The sequence below is a fragment of the Dreissena polymorpha genome, chromosome 4 (genome assembly GCF_020536995.1).
Source record: "Dreissena polymorpha isolate Duluth1 chromosome 4, UMN_Dpol_1.0, whole genome shotgun sequence".
Lineage (NCBI taxonomy): Eukaryota > Metazoa > Mollusca > Bivalvia > Myida > Dreissenidae > Dreissena > Dreissena polymorpha.
The window spans coordinates 77,516,675-77,536,147 of NC_068358.1; the positions used below are offsets into that span (position 1 = coordinate 77,516,675).

Consider the following 19,473-nt stretch of genomic DNA (forward strand, 5'->3'; position numbering starts at 1 on the left):
AACCAGTTCCCCCACGGTTTATGCTGTAGTGAAAACGGGATATATATGAGCCGCGCTCTGTGAAAGGGGTGTTTTATGCATATGCGAAAAGTATAATCTCAGATTTGCTTATGTAATCTCATGTTAGCAAAAATCAAGTTTAGGAGGAAAGTGTCGTCCCTGATAAGCCTGGGCGGACTGCACAGGCTAATCTGGGACGACACTTTACGCACATGCATTTAACACTGGTTCACAAAGCGCGGCTCATATACATGGACTTCCTACGATGGTTCCGCCTCAGACTCGAGATAACCTGCCACAATCTGTCTTTCAAAAGTTTTGAAGAAATCCAAAACATCAGATCCAAAAATGAATGATAAGCTTTCGGTAACAATGCAGGGAAGTAATGCACATTGGAGTTAGGCATACCTGATATTGAATAGAATTCCGTGGATGAAGTTACTGCGGAAGCATTTTCCGTATAGTCTTTTATCCCATCCACCGCAGTGAAACGTTAACATTTTGAAAGTGGTTTCACTCATTGATGTCTTATTTCGTTCTTAGTGTTGTTCGTGCATGTTTTACATATTTTGAATAAGTCCATGTGTGTTTTAAAACTGTTCAATAAGACCTTAATATAACCAAAATTGTTTAATAAGAATACTCTCCTGCTGTTAAAGCTCAAGTTCCACGTCATGTTTATTTGAACATATCGCATATTTTATGAACAAAAATAACAGACACATGGTCATGTTTAAATTTATTTTCCAAGTAATACTATTTTGTGTTTTCTTTAACATTGATAATTCTGCCACCAACTTTTTATTTATTTATGAATGTTATATTTTATATGAAACTATTGTATCATATTTCATATGTTGTTCGCCGTTCTCCAGCATTTCTGGGTTCTTCAACATAACTGTAACATCCATGATATATGAACGTAATTATCTATACAATAACATATAATTTAATCGGACAAAATCTACGAGTGTATCTTACTATTATACAAGTTTTTCAACAAAATAAGTTTTTTTTATCTATGTCATTGATGAAATAATATATACATGTACGCCTTTTTGAGAGGGTGTGTATTTTACAAAACTTATGTAAACATTGTGGTTTATAAACAATAACGCATGATTTGAATGCCCATACTAAAATCGATATTTATGAATTCCATTAAAGCAACGTTTTTGCCAGATACACATGCTATTACAAATGATAAGTTCAATGGAAAATATGTGAAAGAAAGCCTCATAATAGTTTCCGTGTCCTAATTAACAAACGTATTGGTGGTACTTCCCAAAGCGAAATGTTTAAGAGATGGCTGAGAATCCACACTGGAATTAGCCGAGAACACAAACCGTAGATTATTCCTTCTTGCTCCATGGTATCGCTGACGGACGTCACGTATCCAAGCAAATGTGACATTGAACGCCAGATAGATGAAGGGATTGACAGCTGAGTTACATGCGGCCATGCCACCCAGCAGTGCGTAGAGTGATTTTGACATAATACAGTGGTTTCCAAACGACATTATCATTTCAACAACAAAGTAAGGCATGGACGCAATAATAAATGTTGCAATAATTGCACAAGTTAGTTTAAGTGTTTTGGTTTTCGCTCGCGGGAGCGACGTTGACTTTGTGCTTTGAAGGTAAACTTTGCCCGTTTGTCTTTTAAAGGTTAACGTTTTTCGATTTTTGTTTTCGTTAGCTTTTTGTGCGACTTTCATAAAGATTCGAATGTAGCAAATAATTAAAATCAGGAGTGGTATGAAAAACACAGAGAAGCATATGTAAGCGATCCATGCCTGTCGGTGTGAGTTCGGCTTGCCCCTGAAGATGTTCTCACAACGTGTCTGTCCATCAACATAGTTTAACTGGAATATTCCAAACATTGGAAGGGAGCACACCGCGGCGGCAATCCAGCCTAGCCCAGCCATTTTCCAAATCTGAAAATAATTATTTGATTAATTAACAAAAGTGTGTTTTAGCATCAATAATGAAATATAGATTAGCATTTTATAAACACACAACAGCTTTATAACTTCGGAAATAACATAACGAAATTCCATTCACCAGTTTGTAAATAATAAATCAGTACCGATACTAATTCAGATCATATACATGTTATGATACACATTTAGAAGTATTGGTATTAGTCTCACTTATAACAGTAATCAATCCATTAATGTTTAAACATGATCCACAATCACCAAAACGTTATTTCAATTAGACAAATACTGAAATGATATACATCTCTTACGTATCCACACTTGTTTTACGTTGATTACTGACACATAATATTGAAACTGTGTTTTTTTTTCGACCATGATATAACGTCAGAGTTTTCAACCGAGTTTATGGTAATTGGTTTATTAAAACCTTCAAAGCGGATTGAATGTGATCTTAAAGAACGTGCCTGGGATCTCTTTGAAAACAAGTTCAGCACAAACAGCCGTACATTTGATAACGAGGCTCCTGTTTACAATAATTGTGCGTTAGGCCGATGTTAGCATCGATCGAAACTAACCCTTCTCTTTATTCCCACAACATCATATTATTGCAAGATGATAGAAACTCTATTAAAAGCATCGAGCATACAATACTCAACTGAAACATATAGATACACATAGGCATAAACCGAACGCTGTTTTTGTTTATCTATTTGTTTAACTGTCTTGCTGTCGAATAATTAAGTTATGTTTGATGGCTGTTTTAATACTATGTACCTACCGGCCACGATTCTTTCAACGGTGCCCGAATAGCTTGATGCCTGTCAATAGCGATGACGACGAGGATATAATTGCTGGATATCATAGAAAAACTTTGCAGGAACTTGACAATGCGGCACATAACCGGGCCGGCAGACCAATCTCTGTCCACATGCTCCCATGCAAGTTGTGGCAGCACCGCAATAAGTATCACCAGAAGGTCGGCAAATGTCAAGTTCAGGATGAACGCATTGACCCTCGATAAGTGATTAAATCGTGGTGATATTCGACGATTGCAACACATGTACAGCAAAACAAGAAAAAACCCAATCAGTCCAATTATAATTGTAAGGTATAGAATCGCAAGCCTGGTTGGCTTATGCAGGCCAATATCGTGCACTGTCCCACATTCGTCTACGAGAGGACTCGAGCTGTTCGTAGTCACATTAGTAATATTCCAATCCGACCATGTAGAATTTCCAGACATCTTCTTACAAATATGTATTGTTTTTCAACGTTGAAATTTACAATGGCAGCTGCCCAACCACCTCTTATAAAATATCTGAAACGAGAGATTTTATGAAAGAGAGATTCTTTAAACATTTTTGCGTCGTGTTTCTGTCTTTATCATTAATCGAGACAAATATCATGTATTGATCTGTCCATGTTTATGCATATTTATGTTAACATGTATTAAAATTACTCTATGCATAAATCGCAAAGTCCTTGTGTAGAGCATGTGTTAAATATCAATAACAGCGATCATATCTATCAAAACCATTTTTATTAACTGATTTGAAGGTTTACAAATGTGTGTTTTAAATGTTTGCACTTTTGCATTTTCTGACTAAGCTATCATTTCCATTAATATTAAAACATATCATTTAAATGCGAATAGTTATTCATGTACATTTCCTCTATTACATGATTACAAACACGAATAATAAGCAATACCAGAATTAACAATATAAAAACTATAATATGCCAATAATGATCAAATGTCCCCAATAAATCAGCCCACGACTAAACCTGTTATTTCAAGTTTGTATCATGGTAAACAAACATGATGAACTGTATTCACAGTATAGTCAGTATATGTTAGTTTAGGTGTGCGACTGACCTATTAAAGGATACAATTGAATTAATCACATTTAATAACTTTTATGATAACGCACATGACAACATGTATTATGCATTTGTATACAATAATACATGTGCTAAAATATTATTTGCGTATAAAAAAGACTAATGCATACTTAAAAAGTGTGAATTTGAAATCAACATATACATATCTTTTATGATCAAGTAAAGTAGTTATGTTAATTTGGATGATAAGTCAATAAGAAAACTGGATGACTGAATACATGAGTGATAACATTTAGCAATATTAAAGCCACACACCTTGAAATGAAATACATGTTAATCAATACATATAGATGCAATTTGAAGGTTTGCAAAATTGTCGTTAAATCTATAGCCTAGTTAGCAAGTTATTTAAAAACAAATAATTTTAAAACCGAAAGCAGGATTTCTATACGTATACGTATATTTCGACAAACGCGAGTATTGTTAAGTTTTCAAGCGCAAAAGAGTCGGATTTATACCGTGCAACCACCAGATATATTCTTATTGGCATAAATAAAATTACATCTTTAGCTTAGTAAGAATGTAATTTATTATTTTTATAAACGGTAAGAAAGTAAAATTTCTAAACGTATACGTCCATTTCGACAAACGCGCTTAATTTTAAGTTTTAAAGCGCAAAAAGACGGATTTCTACTTTGCAACCACCAGAGATATTCTAATTTGCATTGATAAAATATGCTTCTTATTTATACTTAAATTTCCTATGCCATGTAGTTCATTTCAAGGCGTGTGGCTTTAACGTCTTCTTTTTTATAGCGTCGTTTCTGTAGGGCGATTGCTTTGCTAGAATGTTTACCTAAACTTATCACGATTTCGGATTGTATGCAGAACCCAAAAGCCATTCAATAAATTTTATTTAAGATAGTCATACCATGTTCAAAATATCCAATATTTTAACTTTATGACAATGCACAGTCAACAAAAATAAATAAAATACATGAGTTCATGTAACTCGATTATTAAGTTTCAACTGTAAATGTAACTCAAGAAAAAATTATCAGGAGCGGTATACTTGTTTTTATCCACACAATTCTGTTTATATATAAGGCAAATGACTATTTCTCTCAACCTAGTTTCGCTAATATGCCATATTCTTAATGATATAACAAGTCGTGACTAGAAAAAATCATTCGAACAATTCCTGTGATAAGACAAGCATAACCCAAACAAATTCCGCGCTAATACCGCTGTATGTATGTTGTACGTGTGCATGCTAAACAAGTGCCAAGTTGTTATACCAATAAACACAAATGAGCCACGTAATGCGAAAAATGAGCCGTATGCGTACAGCGTAGCTACAGACCAGCCTGTAGCTACCAATTGCAATTAGGTAGGCCTTGGCTAGACCAGCTGAGGCTAGTTTGAACAACGCTTTCAGCACATCATAATACCCATCTTGGTATAAAGTGGGTCATTACCTGTTGTTTTTCACGTTATCTTCTGTTTATTAAATGTGAACTCACTAAATAGGATGAACATGCTACTCGTATTCAAGCTAGCGTGAATATGTTGCTACGTACGAATCAGCCATACTTAAGAATGTTTTAGTTAAAGTTAGTATAACTTTAAGTAGACAATTATTATTCATGAACATAGAGAATCTCTGATTAACTGTGTGTCGTATATATGTCTGTTATATCCTTTCCTCATTATTTGTGACATGGTGGTAAAGCTTTTCTTCTATAATCACCTTCGTGTTTGCGCTTTTCGTATTACGCTTTGGTACAGTCGGCAGCTTCCTCGTAAATCCACGCATACTCAATAGGATTATTTGCATTATTCAAAGAACCACTGTTATGATTAAGGTCGTTTATTATTACGGTAGTTCAGTTGAAATTATGTTTCGTTTAATGGTAATGTATACGTTTGTAATGTGCAGTTTTAAACAAATGGATTCTGGTCCAAACACAAACATTTGCTGAATAAAAAAAAATGAATACGTCTTTATGATTTTAATACTTTAAACTGTTACTTGTCTTTATAATCAACATGTATTTCAGTATCGTTCACATGTGTTACCGAATGTATAATTCGATTTTCAAACTAAGTTAATTAAGATTTTTTGCCATTACAGGCTTCGTGGATATGTAGTTTGCAGAATATGTATGACCCGAGTACAATTATAAAGTATTTTTCTACAAATTTACTTCATTCAGCATAACAATGACAGTTAAACCAGTTCAATTATAAACAAGAGCATTCAGACTAACGAGCTTGTATTGAGTTGCCAATAATATATCTGTATTATACATTTTCCAAACAGATTTTCCACTAAAATAGCGTACTGCACTGACTGACGACAGGCGCGAATGAACATTACGACCACAGACGTTTTCCTTAATGAAGGTTTGCGAACGGTAATGATATGACACCCACGGTTTTCTAAAACAACATGTTAGAAAAAGATAATGTTTTTTTGTCTAGATGTTAATGCGCAGCGCCCTACGTGTCTAATTCAATGACCGATGCTTAGACAAATGTCAGAAAAATGCTATTTTTCGGTTGTGTACATACATCTTTGATAATCGCAGTGTTTAGTGACATGTTTTATGATGAACTATGGATGGTACATAACCTTTAACAGCTGATTCAAATCGTATGAACATAACGAGATGCTTCAATCAAATTAACCCATTTATGCCCAGTGGACTCTCCCATCCTTCTAAATTATATCGATGTATTTATAAAATGTCTATGTCTCTACTAGGGACACGTCTTTTATTGTGTTTTCCTCTTACTTGTGTGATTATCTCTTTTTACTTCTTCAAGTCTGTGGAATATTTATCTTTTTGTATTCTTAATTTTTGTTTTCTATTTTTGTTTGTATGTATGGACATCTTATGTCCTATAAGAGAAACCAACTGGACACATTTTAAAATAAAAATTTACTGGACAAGCACATACAAATTACGATTCACACCACCCTCCACCTACTTAAATGATTAAATTATGTACTTTAAATGTTAAAGGATTAAACAATAAAGACAAACGCATAAAAATCTTCAAATTGTTAGACGAAAAAAAATATATCATATGCCTTTTACAAGAATGTCATTTGACACCTACTTTAGCACAAACCTTAAAAGATGAATGGGACGGAGAAATCTATCTCAGTGGAGAACATACTAATAAACAAGGCATTGCCTTTCTGATAAAAAATAATATAGGTGTCACAGTCGATAACTTTAAGGAAATAATAATTGGCAGACAAGCAAGTATAGATATCAAAATACACGAAACACAAATAACATTTATCAACGTCTACGGCCCTAACATAGACGATTCCACATTTTACGAAACATTACAATCCTTTAAATCCTTTTTAATAAATAACCAATATAAAAAACATTATAATCGGTGGTGATTTCAATACGGTCCTGAACCCATTAATAGATAAAAAGAATGGAAACCTTTATACTCATACTAAAAATAGAAACATTTTAAACAACATAATTGAAAACTACAATATGATAGATATCTGGCGTACAGTATACCCAAACGAGAGCAAATTCACCTGGCATTCAAACACAAAACCAACAATATTTTGTAGATTAGACTATTTTTTAATATCTGAATCTCTTTGCAACATTATTGACACATGTAAAATAAAACCAGGATTTATGACTGACCACTCTCTAGTTGAACTTAAACTGCACAATATACAACCTGAAAGAGGCCCAGGATACTTTAAAATTAACAACAGCATCTTATTAGATACACAATATCAAACACAAATAAAACAGGAAATATTAAATACAGTTCAAAATAATAAAGATGCAAACCCAAACACCTTATGGGAAGTAATTAAAGGAAATATACGTAACACAACAATAAGATACACATCATTTAAACAAAAAGAAACACACAAACTTGAAACTGAAACCATCAAAACCATTGAAACACTTGAAAAACAATTGCATCAAACAAACACAAATGACACCACCGACATTGAAAATGAAATAACATTTAAAAAACAAATATTAGATGGAATCTATCATACACATCTCAATGGAATAATACTAAGAGCGCGGGCACAGAATGTTGAACACAATGAAAAGAATACAAAATATTTTGCAAACATTGAACAACGTAGAGGTGAACAAAAAACTGTACACAAATTAGTAGTTAATGGCAAAGATATAACAAACAGAACTCAAATACTAGAAGAACAACGTTTGTTTTTCGAAACCCTCTATAAACGAAAAAATGTTGAAAATAACACTCTTTTTAAAAATACACATCATGCTTTAAACCAGGAAGAAAAAGAACTGTGCGACGGATTGCTTAATGAATATGAATGTGGATTAGCCCTAAAAGAAATGCAAAATAACAAAAGCCCAGGATCTGATGGCATCACAATCGAATTTTATAAAATATTCTGGAATGATATAAAAACACATTTAATTAATTCACTTAACTATTCATTTAACAACGAAAACTTAACTACGCTACAAAAACAAGGTATTATTTCACTTATTCCAAAACCTGGAAAAAACTTAGAATCCTTATCAAACTGGCGCCCGATTAGTTTACTAAACAATGATTACAAAATTGCAACTAAAAGTATAGCAAACAGAATTAAAAAAATATTACCATCAATCATTTCAAAATCTCAATCTGGTTTCATAAAAGGACGTTACATTGGTGAAAACGTTCGTCTTATCCAAGAATGCATAAACTATTTCAACAATTCAAATAATCCTGGTCTAATATTCTTTGCAGACTTTGAAAAGGCATTAGATTCGCTTGATCATTCATTTATGTTCTCTTGCTTAGAAAATATGAACTTTGGTGAAAGTCTCATTCAATGGGTCAAACTATTCTATACCGATATTAACAGTATAATCATCAACAATGGCTTCTTTTCAAACACTTTTAACATCGAACGAGGGGTTCGACAAGGATGTCCACTCTCATCATCGCTTTTTATTATTTGCATAGAGTATCTATCACATCACATCCAATCAAATGAACACATAAAAGGCATATCACTAGAACCTGACGAAGAAATCAAACAATCCCTATTTGCTGATGATGTAACTTATTTTTTAAATAACAATTACGATTCTTTCCGTAACCTAATAGAGTCACTAACCCTTTACGGAATGACATCGAGTCTTAAACTAAACAAAAGTAAATGTACTGTGCTACGAGTAGGTAAATTAAAACAAAGTAATGTTCAATATAAAAAAGAAATGAAATTTAATTGGACATCCGATGAAGCCACAACGTTAGGAATTACATTCACAAATAATGAAAAGGATACAGTTCTTAAAAACATAATACCTAAATTACAGAATTTTAAAAACTGCTTAAAATCATGGCATCATCGTAAACTTACACTAATCGGAAAAAACACAGTATTGAAAACGTTTGCACTTCCTAAATTAATATATGTATTAACAGTTCTCCCAAATCCACCAAGTGATGTTATTAACGATATAAAATCAGCAATATTCAATTTCATATGGGACGGTAAGCCTGATAAAATAAAAAGAACTAAGTTAATTCAATCTGTAGACAATGGAGGTATCCAATTAACGAACATTGAATCATTCTTGAATGCAATCAAATGCAGCTGGGTTAAACGATACCTAGATAATACCAATACGAGTAAATGGAAATTATTCTACCAGAAAATCCTAAAAAAATATGGTGACTCCTTACTCTTTGAATGTAACATCAGCAATAATATCTTACATGAAATTGCAAACGGAAACATATTTCTGTCTGATGTTCTATCAGCGTGGAGTGATGTCACTCATAACTTAGAGACCCAAACCAGCAGTAAAACAATTTTATGGAACAATAAAGACATAACTTCAAACAATAAGACGTTTTTCTATAAAGACTGGTTTGAACGAAGCATTAAATATGTCGACCAATTATATGACTACAGAATTAAGGATTTCTACTCTTTTGATAATATATGCTACATATACGGAATACCTTCAAATAATTTTTTGAAGTACTACACACTAATCAAAAGCATACCCATACATATTAAATCGGAAACCAATACAAATAATACACCATGTACTCAAACAACATTTGTAGAAAACATACTTGGAAGAAAAAACAAAACAAATAAAATATTTTACACAATACAAATTAAAAACCCTACAGAAAACTCCAAAATCCAAAACAAATGGCAAGTTCTTTTTGGAGAAAATGAACTTAATTGGAAACACATATTTACCATGCCATATAAAGCAACTATTGAAAGCACACTGAGAAATTTTCAATATAAATACATCTATAGAATTATAGCTACAAATAAATATCTCTTTAAATGTAAATTATCTAACTAAAATCTGTGTGACTTCTGCAGTGAAAACATTGAAACTATAGAACATCTTTTTTGGGAATGCAAACACATCCAGCCCATTTGGAATCAATTAATATCTTTTCTTGAACAACATCAACTAAACGTTAAACTATCTCTCTTAAATGTAAGTTTCGGAATTAACTCATTGAAATCAATAGACTGTAATAATATTGTGAATTTTATGGTTATATTAATGAAATATTTTATCTTAAACATGAAGTACAAAAAACAAGTACCAAATTTTAATTGTTTTGTCCATAATCTTAAACTAAAAATTCAAATTGAGAAAGAAATAGCCCTCAGTAATGACACATTACACATCTTTGAACAAAAATGGAATCGGATTAAATTCTCATAATGTTTTGTCCACTTATATACATTTCACTCTAATGTTAGTCTATCTCTCTAAAATAGTTTTGTTTATTTTTTTATTCTTATTTTTTCAATCAGACAAGATCATTGTGAATATACAACAAAACACACAAGTCCAGTATCTTTTCTTTCAACTTTATACAATTCATCATATTTCATAACTTTTCCTCTGTTGTTCTTTTCTTTTCTCTCAAAAAATAAATAAATATATATTAGCATATTTTGTATAACATGTCTGAACTATATTGCTTTGTACAATCACTATGTTGTATGATCATATACATGTTTACATTGTATGTATGATATTGAATAAAAAAAAAAGTATTTATAAAATTAGGGATGTCTAGTATACTTATTTCTATATTTAGAATATTTCTTACAGAAATTCCTTTAAACAACAGCGCAGACCCAGATGAGACGCCGCATTATGCGGCGTCTCATCTGGTTCAACGCTGTTTGCAATGTCCTTTTTTCAGGACGCTAGGCATAAATGGGTTAATTAATTTGCAGATGCGAAATATATGAGACGTATATTGAATTCAGAGAATGTGTAACTTATTATGAGTCTCTCCTATTTCTTTTAGAAAGGTTTTCATGATTTTTTTTATTGAATGCATATTTAAATAATATTTATCATGAAGAGTGAGACTGAAATAAATACAGTATCCAACTATAAGCCTTCAAATATGCCCGTTTATATTTAATGCATGTTATTCGTCGAAAATGAAATCATTTAAATAAACGCTTTTAATTTCTTATATAATCAAATCGAACTTGTTATTATTCAGATAAGATATTATACATTAGTATGTTCACAATGTGGCGAAGTGACTCTTTCACAAAGTAAATGTCATTCATTCATAAAAGGATGTACACGTTTCATTTAAAGAACTAAAATTACACCAATCAAGCAGTCATATATGAATTTTCGTTTCAATCATGGTCATCAAACATCGATTTAGGTAAAGCGTATGAACTGACTTGCGTGGGTAAATTAGAAATTATATCTATATGTATTTCTAAGATATCCTGAAAATAAATTGATAAGTTATTTTGACTTATGGTCCTGTTGCAGGGTTAAAGATCTAAAAGGGTCCGTGAACGGCGCATAATGAAGTCAATTTATTATATTCACCTTTTTGCAATTTATTCATCATTAGTTAGATTTTCAGTTCATCATATTTTTTTAAGTACATGCATTGAATGTCATTCTTCGAATATACAAAAGTATGTAAACAAAACATTTCAGTACATAATTATTTGAAGGTTGAAACAGAAACGTTGCAGTTTATGTTATTCTCAACGTTAAGTTATAAATACTCGAACATAAATATGAGTACAGTTTTACCGATCACAACAATAATCCATGCCTTTGGAACTTGATTTTATGCGACCCGTAACTGAAATGTTTTTTCCATGTTTGGTAAGATTGAACAAATAAATGATGATTAAATAGAGAATGCCTATATCCAGTGCTTGTTATTGCTATTAAATGAACGACGATTATACTGGAAATACAAATAGTGCTTGTATAATAAACAGTAAAACATCAGCTATAATATAATAACACAGTAAAACAAGGTTTGAGAAATGATTGTTTTAACTGTATTGCAGCTACAAGAGAGATGTACTCTATGTTCTGTATTAACTTAAATAAAATATCAAAGTATGAACCTCATAAATGTTTACATTTGCATATTATATTTTTTATTTATAATATATACAATAAGTACAGAAAATATCAAAATAGCAGCTTTATGAGTTTTAGTTTCTTATTTTGATAATAAAGACGCACTTGTAATCAATAAATGTCATTATAAATGCTCGGAAAGCATTCCTTCTTTAGATGTAGTGAATAAATCGTAGTAGTTTTATGTTAAATTCAGATTTTTATAATATATCGCATCCTCCCATTCATAAGGCTAACAGACCATGTTTATTAGTACTTTTGTACGTTTGTAAGTTTTCAAAATTGTCTGACGGTTAATTGTTAACTATTGCTATTGAATGGTATGTTGTAATGTACAATATAATTTATTGTACTTAACATAATAAACGATTTATTTGTCTGGAGATAAATGATTTTTGAATACAACTATTGTTGCCGGATAAAATTAAAATCCTGCAATATTACCTTATAAATATACAAATTAAATACAAATAAAATGATTAATTTGAGGTTGTGTTCGAAATACAATTTTAATTAATTTCAGTATATCTTTCAAGTAATCACTTACATTTAAAAAACACCGCACTTTTGAAAATTGTTTGTTTAAGAAAATAAATATTCATATTGAAATGAATAAATACAATTCGACCATGCAATACAGCTTATGCGCCGCATTGTTAACTATTAAATGTTACCTTTTGCATTATAATCTGCAAACACCACACTTCGGAATATCCCCAACCTTTAAACACAACATAATATAGTTATTTGAAACAACAAACCGTTTTTACCTTCAAACGAGTAATGTCTGCCAACACAATTAGATGGACCAGCGCTTGTCGTTTCGGCACGTTCTAATACTCGCACACTGGTTTTCAGCACACGCGTAAATCTAAAGCCCAATGCATTTCTTTCAACAGCCTAAAGTTCCGCTAAATCTCTGAATAGTATTCGCCGCCTTTCCAATACCAGGCTAAGACTCATGGAGCTTCGTGTTTGGACGAGGATGTCCCAATAAGCATATGGATCAGGGCCCAGTACAAGCATTGGAAATATTGTCTTCATAAAACGAAAGTCGGGGATGATCTTTATACAAATATATCATGTCAAATATGAAAAGTCTATTATCTCCAATGAGGTAGGGAGTATCTTTTAAGCGTGTTTATATCTCTGATGCTTTTAATTGACCGTCACAAGGCGACGACCCTGTTTTGTTAATGTAAGTGTTGAAATAGGTTAAATATATCGTCATATATTTCATGGTTTACCCGGAAACTCACCTTCCATCAACCCACCCTAAAAAACAACAACGGGAAAGAAACGGGTAGTCTAGACAGCCTATTACTTACTTGGTGTGGTGATCCATATCTGTTCAGCTGAATGCACAGTCTATTGTACTGGGAACATAAGAACATTGCCAAAACTACTTATTTTATTAATTGTTACATGTTTTTCCGTTCAGTTAACAACTTTGTTTCTTTAAATAATAGTTATCATAATAATAATATAAAAAATAAACAATAATAATAATCATAATAATAATAATAGTAATAATGCAGGGAAATGTGTGCTTTGCGATATTCAAACAGTTGATGCAAACAATATTCGTATACAACTTTTCAAAATACTTCATTAAACGAATCGTTTTAGGTGTTCTTAATGTAGTGTATGCCTTTCTGTTTGCATAATATAACTGAACAAGTACTTTTAAATGCCATACATCAACAATTGACATTTTTGCCAAAGAATTTAAAATAACAATATTTAATAAATAATAATTTTTTAAATTTTTATTTGGCTGTTAATGCAAGTATATTTTACACAAACTGAGCAAGACTAAAAGGTGTTTTTGAATAATATTTATATTGTTCGTTTCTTTATTTTGATATACGTATTGTGTGTAATATTCTATTTACTAATTTCTTCTTTCAACAAAATTAAACATGTGAACCTTAAGAGGAATTCGTTCGGTTATTTCATTGCTGAACAAATCCGATCGAAAACACGCATCGAATGTAAGCGAATGTGTTGATTGACTGCAACGTGGAAAGTAGCTTGAGAATAAACCCACGATAGACTGCGCATGTTTAACACGTTGAACTCGAATAGGTGAAAATATGACTTTGTTCTGTTGTTTGTTTCAATTATACATGCCCTGAATACTAAGCATCTGGGAAAACACTACATTGATTGTGTTGTTTTAACTATAAGATAGTGTTGTAAGTTAGCATCCCAAAATGAAACTGCTATCGCCATATTGATTGGAACATATGCTTCAATTATCAAGAGTACGAAAGAGGAAGCAGCTTTGAAATTAAAAAGATAACGTTATCCAAATTATATATTGATTCACAATAAGTTGAAATGTACTTGTCGTATTGGGTCAGTAAGTTCACTGCGTGATTGACAGCAAGTTATATCTTTTTTCTTACATGACATACCCTTAAGGATGGTGCTTATGTAGCACTAATAATTTTATCGCACTAAGAGTAATGCGTTTAATGACCGGCGGTAACTATATATATTTCTTTCCGAATTCACTCAAAATAAACATAGTATACAAGAAAACATACAAGTTATACATCATCTTCTGTATCATTGTTTGTAATTGTATTTGCTATATTATTCATTTTTAGCTCCACTGGCCGAAGGCCAGCGGGGCTTATGTCATGGTCCTGTGTCCGTCGTGCGTGCGTTAACTTTTCCTTTAAACATCTTCTTCTCCTAAACTACTGGTCCAATTCTGGTGAAATTTCTTAGGAATGTTCCTGGGGTGAACCTCTTTCGAAATTGTTCAAATTATGCCCATAGGGTCAAATTTGACCCTGCCCCGGGGTCACAAAATTGAAAATTGCTTATAAAAGGCCTATTTTGTGAAAACTTTCAAAATCTTCTCGTCAATAACCACTGGGCCTATGGCTATCAAATTTGGTATGTAGAGACATCTAATGGTCCTCTACCAAATTTGTTCAAATTATGCCCCTGGGGTCAAATTTGACCCTGCCCCGGGGGTTACAAAAATGAACATATGCTTATATAGGGTCTATTTTGTGCAAACTTAAAAAATCTTCTTGTCCATAACTGTAGGGCCTAGGGCTACCAAATTCGGAATGTAGTGACATCTAATAGTTGTGTACTTTGTTTGTTCAAATTATGCCCCTGGGGTCAAATTTGACCCTGCCTCGGGTGTCACAAAAATGAACATACGCTTTAAATATCCGCGGCCCGCGAAATCTCTCCGCATTTTACACTGGTAGATTCTGCCTAAGCGTTTTTAAAACGAGCGATATAATTGGCTGTCGTTTCCCAATCTTCCAATTAAAATCGGTTGTTTGCAAATGGCGCCGTTGTTGTATTACGGAAAATATTGTTTCAACCTATATGCCCCTCACGGTGTAAGTAATTTAACGTTTGTCTTGTTTAAAAATGATCTCGTTATGACTTTGTTCGTATAGAAATTTCTAAGTAACCCGTATAAGTAAATGTTTTAGCCAAGAATGTTTCGTACCCTGAATTCGTACTCATCGTTTTCGCTACTTTATTTTCATAATAATATAATAGTCGGCAATCCGGAAATTTTCGCTCGGTACCGATTTTCCCCGGTATTTTATTTATTTATTTCCTATTTGTTAGCAGATGGCACGGACATGAACTGCAGCTGACGAAATATCTTTGCTAGTTTCCGAAAATCTTACCAATGTCCGCCAGCTTGAAATTTTTAATGATTGACAACAATATGAATTTATAGCAAAGTTAAGTAGTGCAATAGCATAATGTACATCAATATGTTAACCAAATAATATATTGATTACGTATTTGACGAGTAATTGGTTTTCATTCTTTGCAGTCAAACAATATGCACATATTATTTCATGTGCCAAACCCGTCATTTTTTCGGACAGTCGTTTTCGGATACAGGATTTGTCGTCGATCATAACTTATTTCCGACGTTCTTTATAAACAAAAATATAATGAGGAATACACATGCGGTGATACTGTCGGTTATGTTTATACTATTTTGCATTGTTTTGACAAGAAATAGCCACTAGAAAGACTAAAAAAAGTACATATAAAAACAAAATATTGGCCATGTATGTTTGTAAATTGTGCTATTTTATGTATTATTTTGTACATGTCATGGATAAGACAATAAACTTTGAAACTCTCCCAAGACTTTATAACTAATTGATCCTTGAAATATAAATAAATTTCACAGGTGCCATGTTTTACAAATATTATTCTATGTTCTAAAACAAATGTTCTCATACAAGCAAACACATTTCGGTGGGGATTTGGCACTTCTGTGACAAGGTCTTGTTCTTTTTATATACGCCCGAAGGGTCGTATTATGTTATGAGGTGGCGTCCGGCCGTCCGTAAGCAAATTCTTGTGTGCACTAGATCCGGGCTTCCTGAAAAGGCTGGACCGCTGGTCTTGTCCGGCGAAATTTCTAATATCGCCAGTCCTTGTGACAGGCCAAAAAAATTGTGACTAAATACCGAAAAGTCTAATACTTCCCAAAAGAACGAAAACATCCCATTAGAATCCCTCTTTTTTGTGAATTTTGAGCCTTTTTGTCATTGAAAACACTAACGCGTCACTTGTTTATAAGAGTGCTCTCCCTTTGTTTTGTTTTTCAAAAACGTCAATTTTATTGGTCCGACATATTACCACCTATCCAATTACAAATGTTGTAACAAAAACTACACATGAAAAAATGTTGTTGCTAAAGTTTCAATGGCGCTAGACAAGGCCAGAAAAGGAAGCTAAGCGAGGAGGAAAAAAAATCGAAAGAATATGAAGCAAAACAAGTTAAAAGAACTTTTCAAAGTAGTGGAAGTCTGACAGAAGTTGGCTGCATTATGACGAGTCACAATCAATATGTTTTGTGACGTATGTTGAAACGATCCAATACGGTGCAAGTCTACTAATCAATGCGTAGTCATGTTATGTTATTTTGTTTTGAGCCTGACTATAATTTAAAGCTGTTGTCCATCATCACAAGAACACGCAAACGTTTTGTTTTACTTTATCGAGTGTACTTGTACACAGGCTGCACATTGCAATAAATATTAGTTAAACTTTACTTAATTTTTCAATGATAAACTCATGCTGTTCGGTCAGGTGAATTTTTCTAAACAGGCAAACTTTTCCATCAGCTTGTCCAGTTGACAGGCACTTTTGGGACTTTTCAGGAAGCCTACAGATCTCAAAATCTATGCAATGGATTTTCACCAAACCTCACACAAATGATAACCATGATATGTAGTTGTGCATGAAGTAATACATATCCGGATCGGATATGTAACCCAAGAGTTATCTTCCCTTGACTATACAAAATACCATGCATATTGATTATTGAGTATATAGTTTGTGTGCACTATATCTCCAATACTATACAAATTGTTTTAGCTCCACTGGCTGAATGCCAGCGGGGCTCATGTCATGGCCCTGTGTCCTGCGTCCGTTCTTTAACTTTTCCTATCTTCTCATAATCTACTGATCAAATTTGGATGAAACTTCCCACGAATGTTCCTGGGGTCAACCTGTATTAAATTTGTTCAAATAATGCATCTTGGGTCAAAATTGACCCTGCCCCAGGCGTAGCAAAATAAAAAATTGGCCAAAATAGGTCCTGTTTTGTGAAAACTTTTAAAAAAATCTAGTACATAACCTTTGGATATAGGTCTGTTCCTTGAGGTGAAAGAAAAAAAAGGAAATCTGTTTCCTCTGAAGACTTGGTCGCAGGAGGTCGTTGAAATTGCATGTTTACGTGTTTGTGCTACATATGCATTTATTCATAGTAAAAATCTTAACAAATCTTCTCCGAAACCACCGTCAGATTTCAGCAATATTTGGCAGGAAGAGTCCTTAGGTGACCATTTATCAAGTTTGTTCAAATTGTGTTGATATCTCAAATAAACTGGTGGCCAGGGGTGGGGCTTATTTTCCTTTTATGTCTATATAGGAAACTTAGAAAATCTTTTTCTCTAAAACAACTGGTCAGATTCTATCAATATTTGGCAGTATAAGTCCTTAGGTGACTCTCTATCAAGTTTGTTTATTGCTTGCCCAATTTCATTGATACTAATTCTTAGCTCACCTTTAGACATTAATTTTTGTTAAATCCGTGTTTCCCAGGTGGGTGATTCAGGGCTTGTTGTTCTCATTAACCCACTAAAACTTGACAGCTGCTAATGATAAATAGCACATGTACATGAAAGTGCTAAGAAATGGGGTTTGCATGGGTCAACTAAATCATGTACCAGGTAGGTACTGTTAAAGTGCCATTGTTGATGCACAAATTTGTTAATGTTTAATTCTTATTCTGCATTTTAACAAATAAATCACTGTGGCAGACAATAGTAACATGAACCCACTTGTTAAATTGAAATGTTGTAAGGTGTAAATGCTTTGATTTTGTTATACATACCTGTTTGAAAATGTGAGTGTCATCACCTTTGAGTTGGAAGGGTCTCGTCTGATAGAGAAGCGCCTTGTTGAATATGGTTTTTATTTCCTTTTTTTAATGATAAACATTGCTTAGTTTTGTGCTTTTTTAAAATGAATTTGTTGTCGTGAATTCTGTCATTGTATGCATTAACTCGTTTATACCTGCACGAATTCTGCAGCAGAAGACATTGAAACAATAATATCAAACTGCAGTTAACATGTTTTATATGTTGTTTTACAAATCATTTAACCTGGAAACATTGTGACAATGGGATAAATTAGACATCAATTTCTCATATTGTCACAAGGTTTTCAGGCATTTTCTGCAGCAAAACAGTGTATAAATGCGTCTTCAGGTACCAAAGAGTTAAGCTTGGCATTTTGCATACATGTATGTTTTCTTTTCTATTATAGGTGAGAAACATAAGGAAGATTTATTAACCCTTATTGACATTTGAAAAGTTATATTTGTGTTCTGTGTGATTGGATTGTGACTATTTTGTGTGATATGTGACAACTAATTTAACCAGCTCCATCGAAAGAGATTTTGGACTCTTTAAAGAGATATAGTGACTCTTTGCTGGATATATTTTTAACAGCGATATTGTTTGACACATTCTTGTGGAGTGGTCATGGCGGTCAAGTTTGAGGGTGTTATATGAAATATAAAAGCATGGTTTCATTTTTATGCTCCCCCCAAAAAAATTGGGGGGAGCATATAGTCGCCACTACGTCTGTCCGTCCGTCCATCTGTGTATCCGTCCGTGTGTCCGTCCGTGCACAATTTTTGTCCGGGCTATTTCTCAG

General features: G+C 32.9%; 1 protein-coding gene across 1 annotated transcript; it reads right to left on the reverse strand.

The window, feature by feature from the left end:
- Positions 1 to 727: 727 nt before the first annotated feature.
- LOC127880153 (cephalotocin receptor 2-like) lies at positions 728 to 13,064 on the reverse strand. Its single transcript, XM_052427387.1, has 3 exons — positions 13,005 to 13,064; positions 2,721 to 3,260; positions 728 to 1,936 (listed from the first exon to the last, which is right to left on the reverse strand). The coding sequence occupies exons 2-3, from the start codon at positions 3,183 to 3,185 to the stop codon at positions 1,256 to 1,258; spliced, it is 1,146 nt and encodes a 381-aa protein (XP_052283347.1). The 5' UTR covers positions 3,186 to 3,260; positions 13,005 to 13,064; the 3' UTR covers positions 728 to 1,255.
- Positions 13,065 to 19,473: the final 6,409 nt, after the last annotated feature.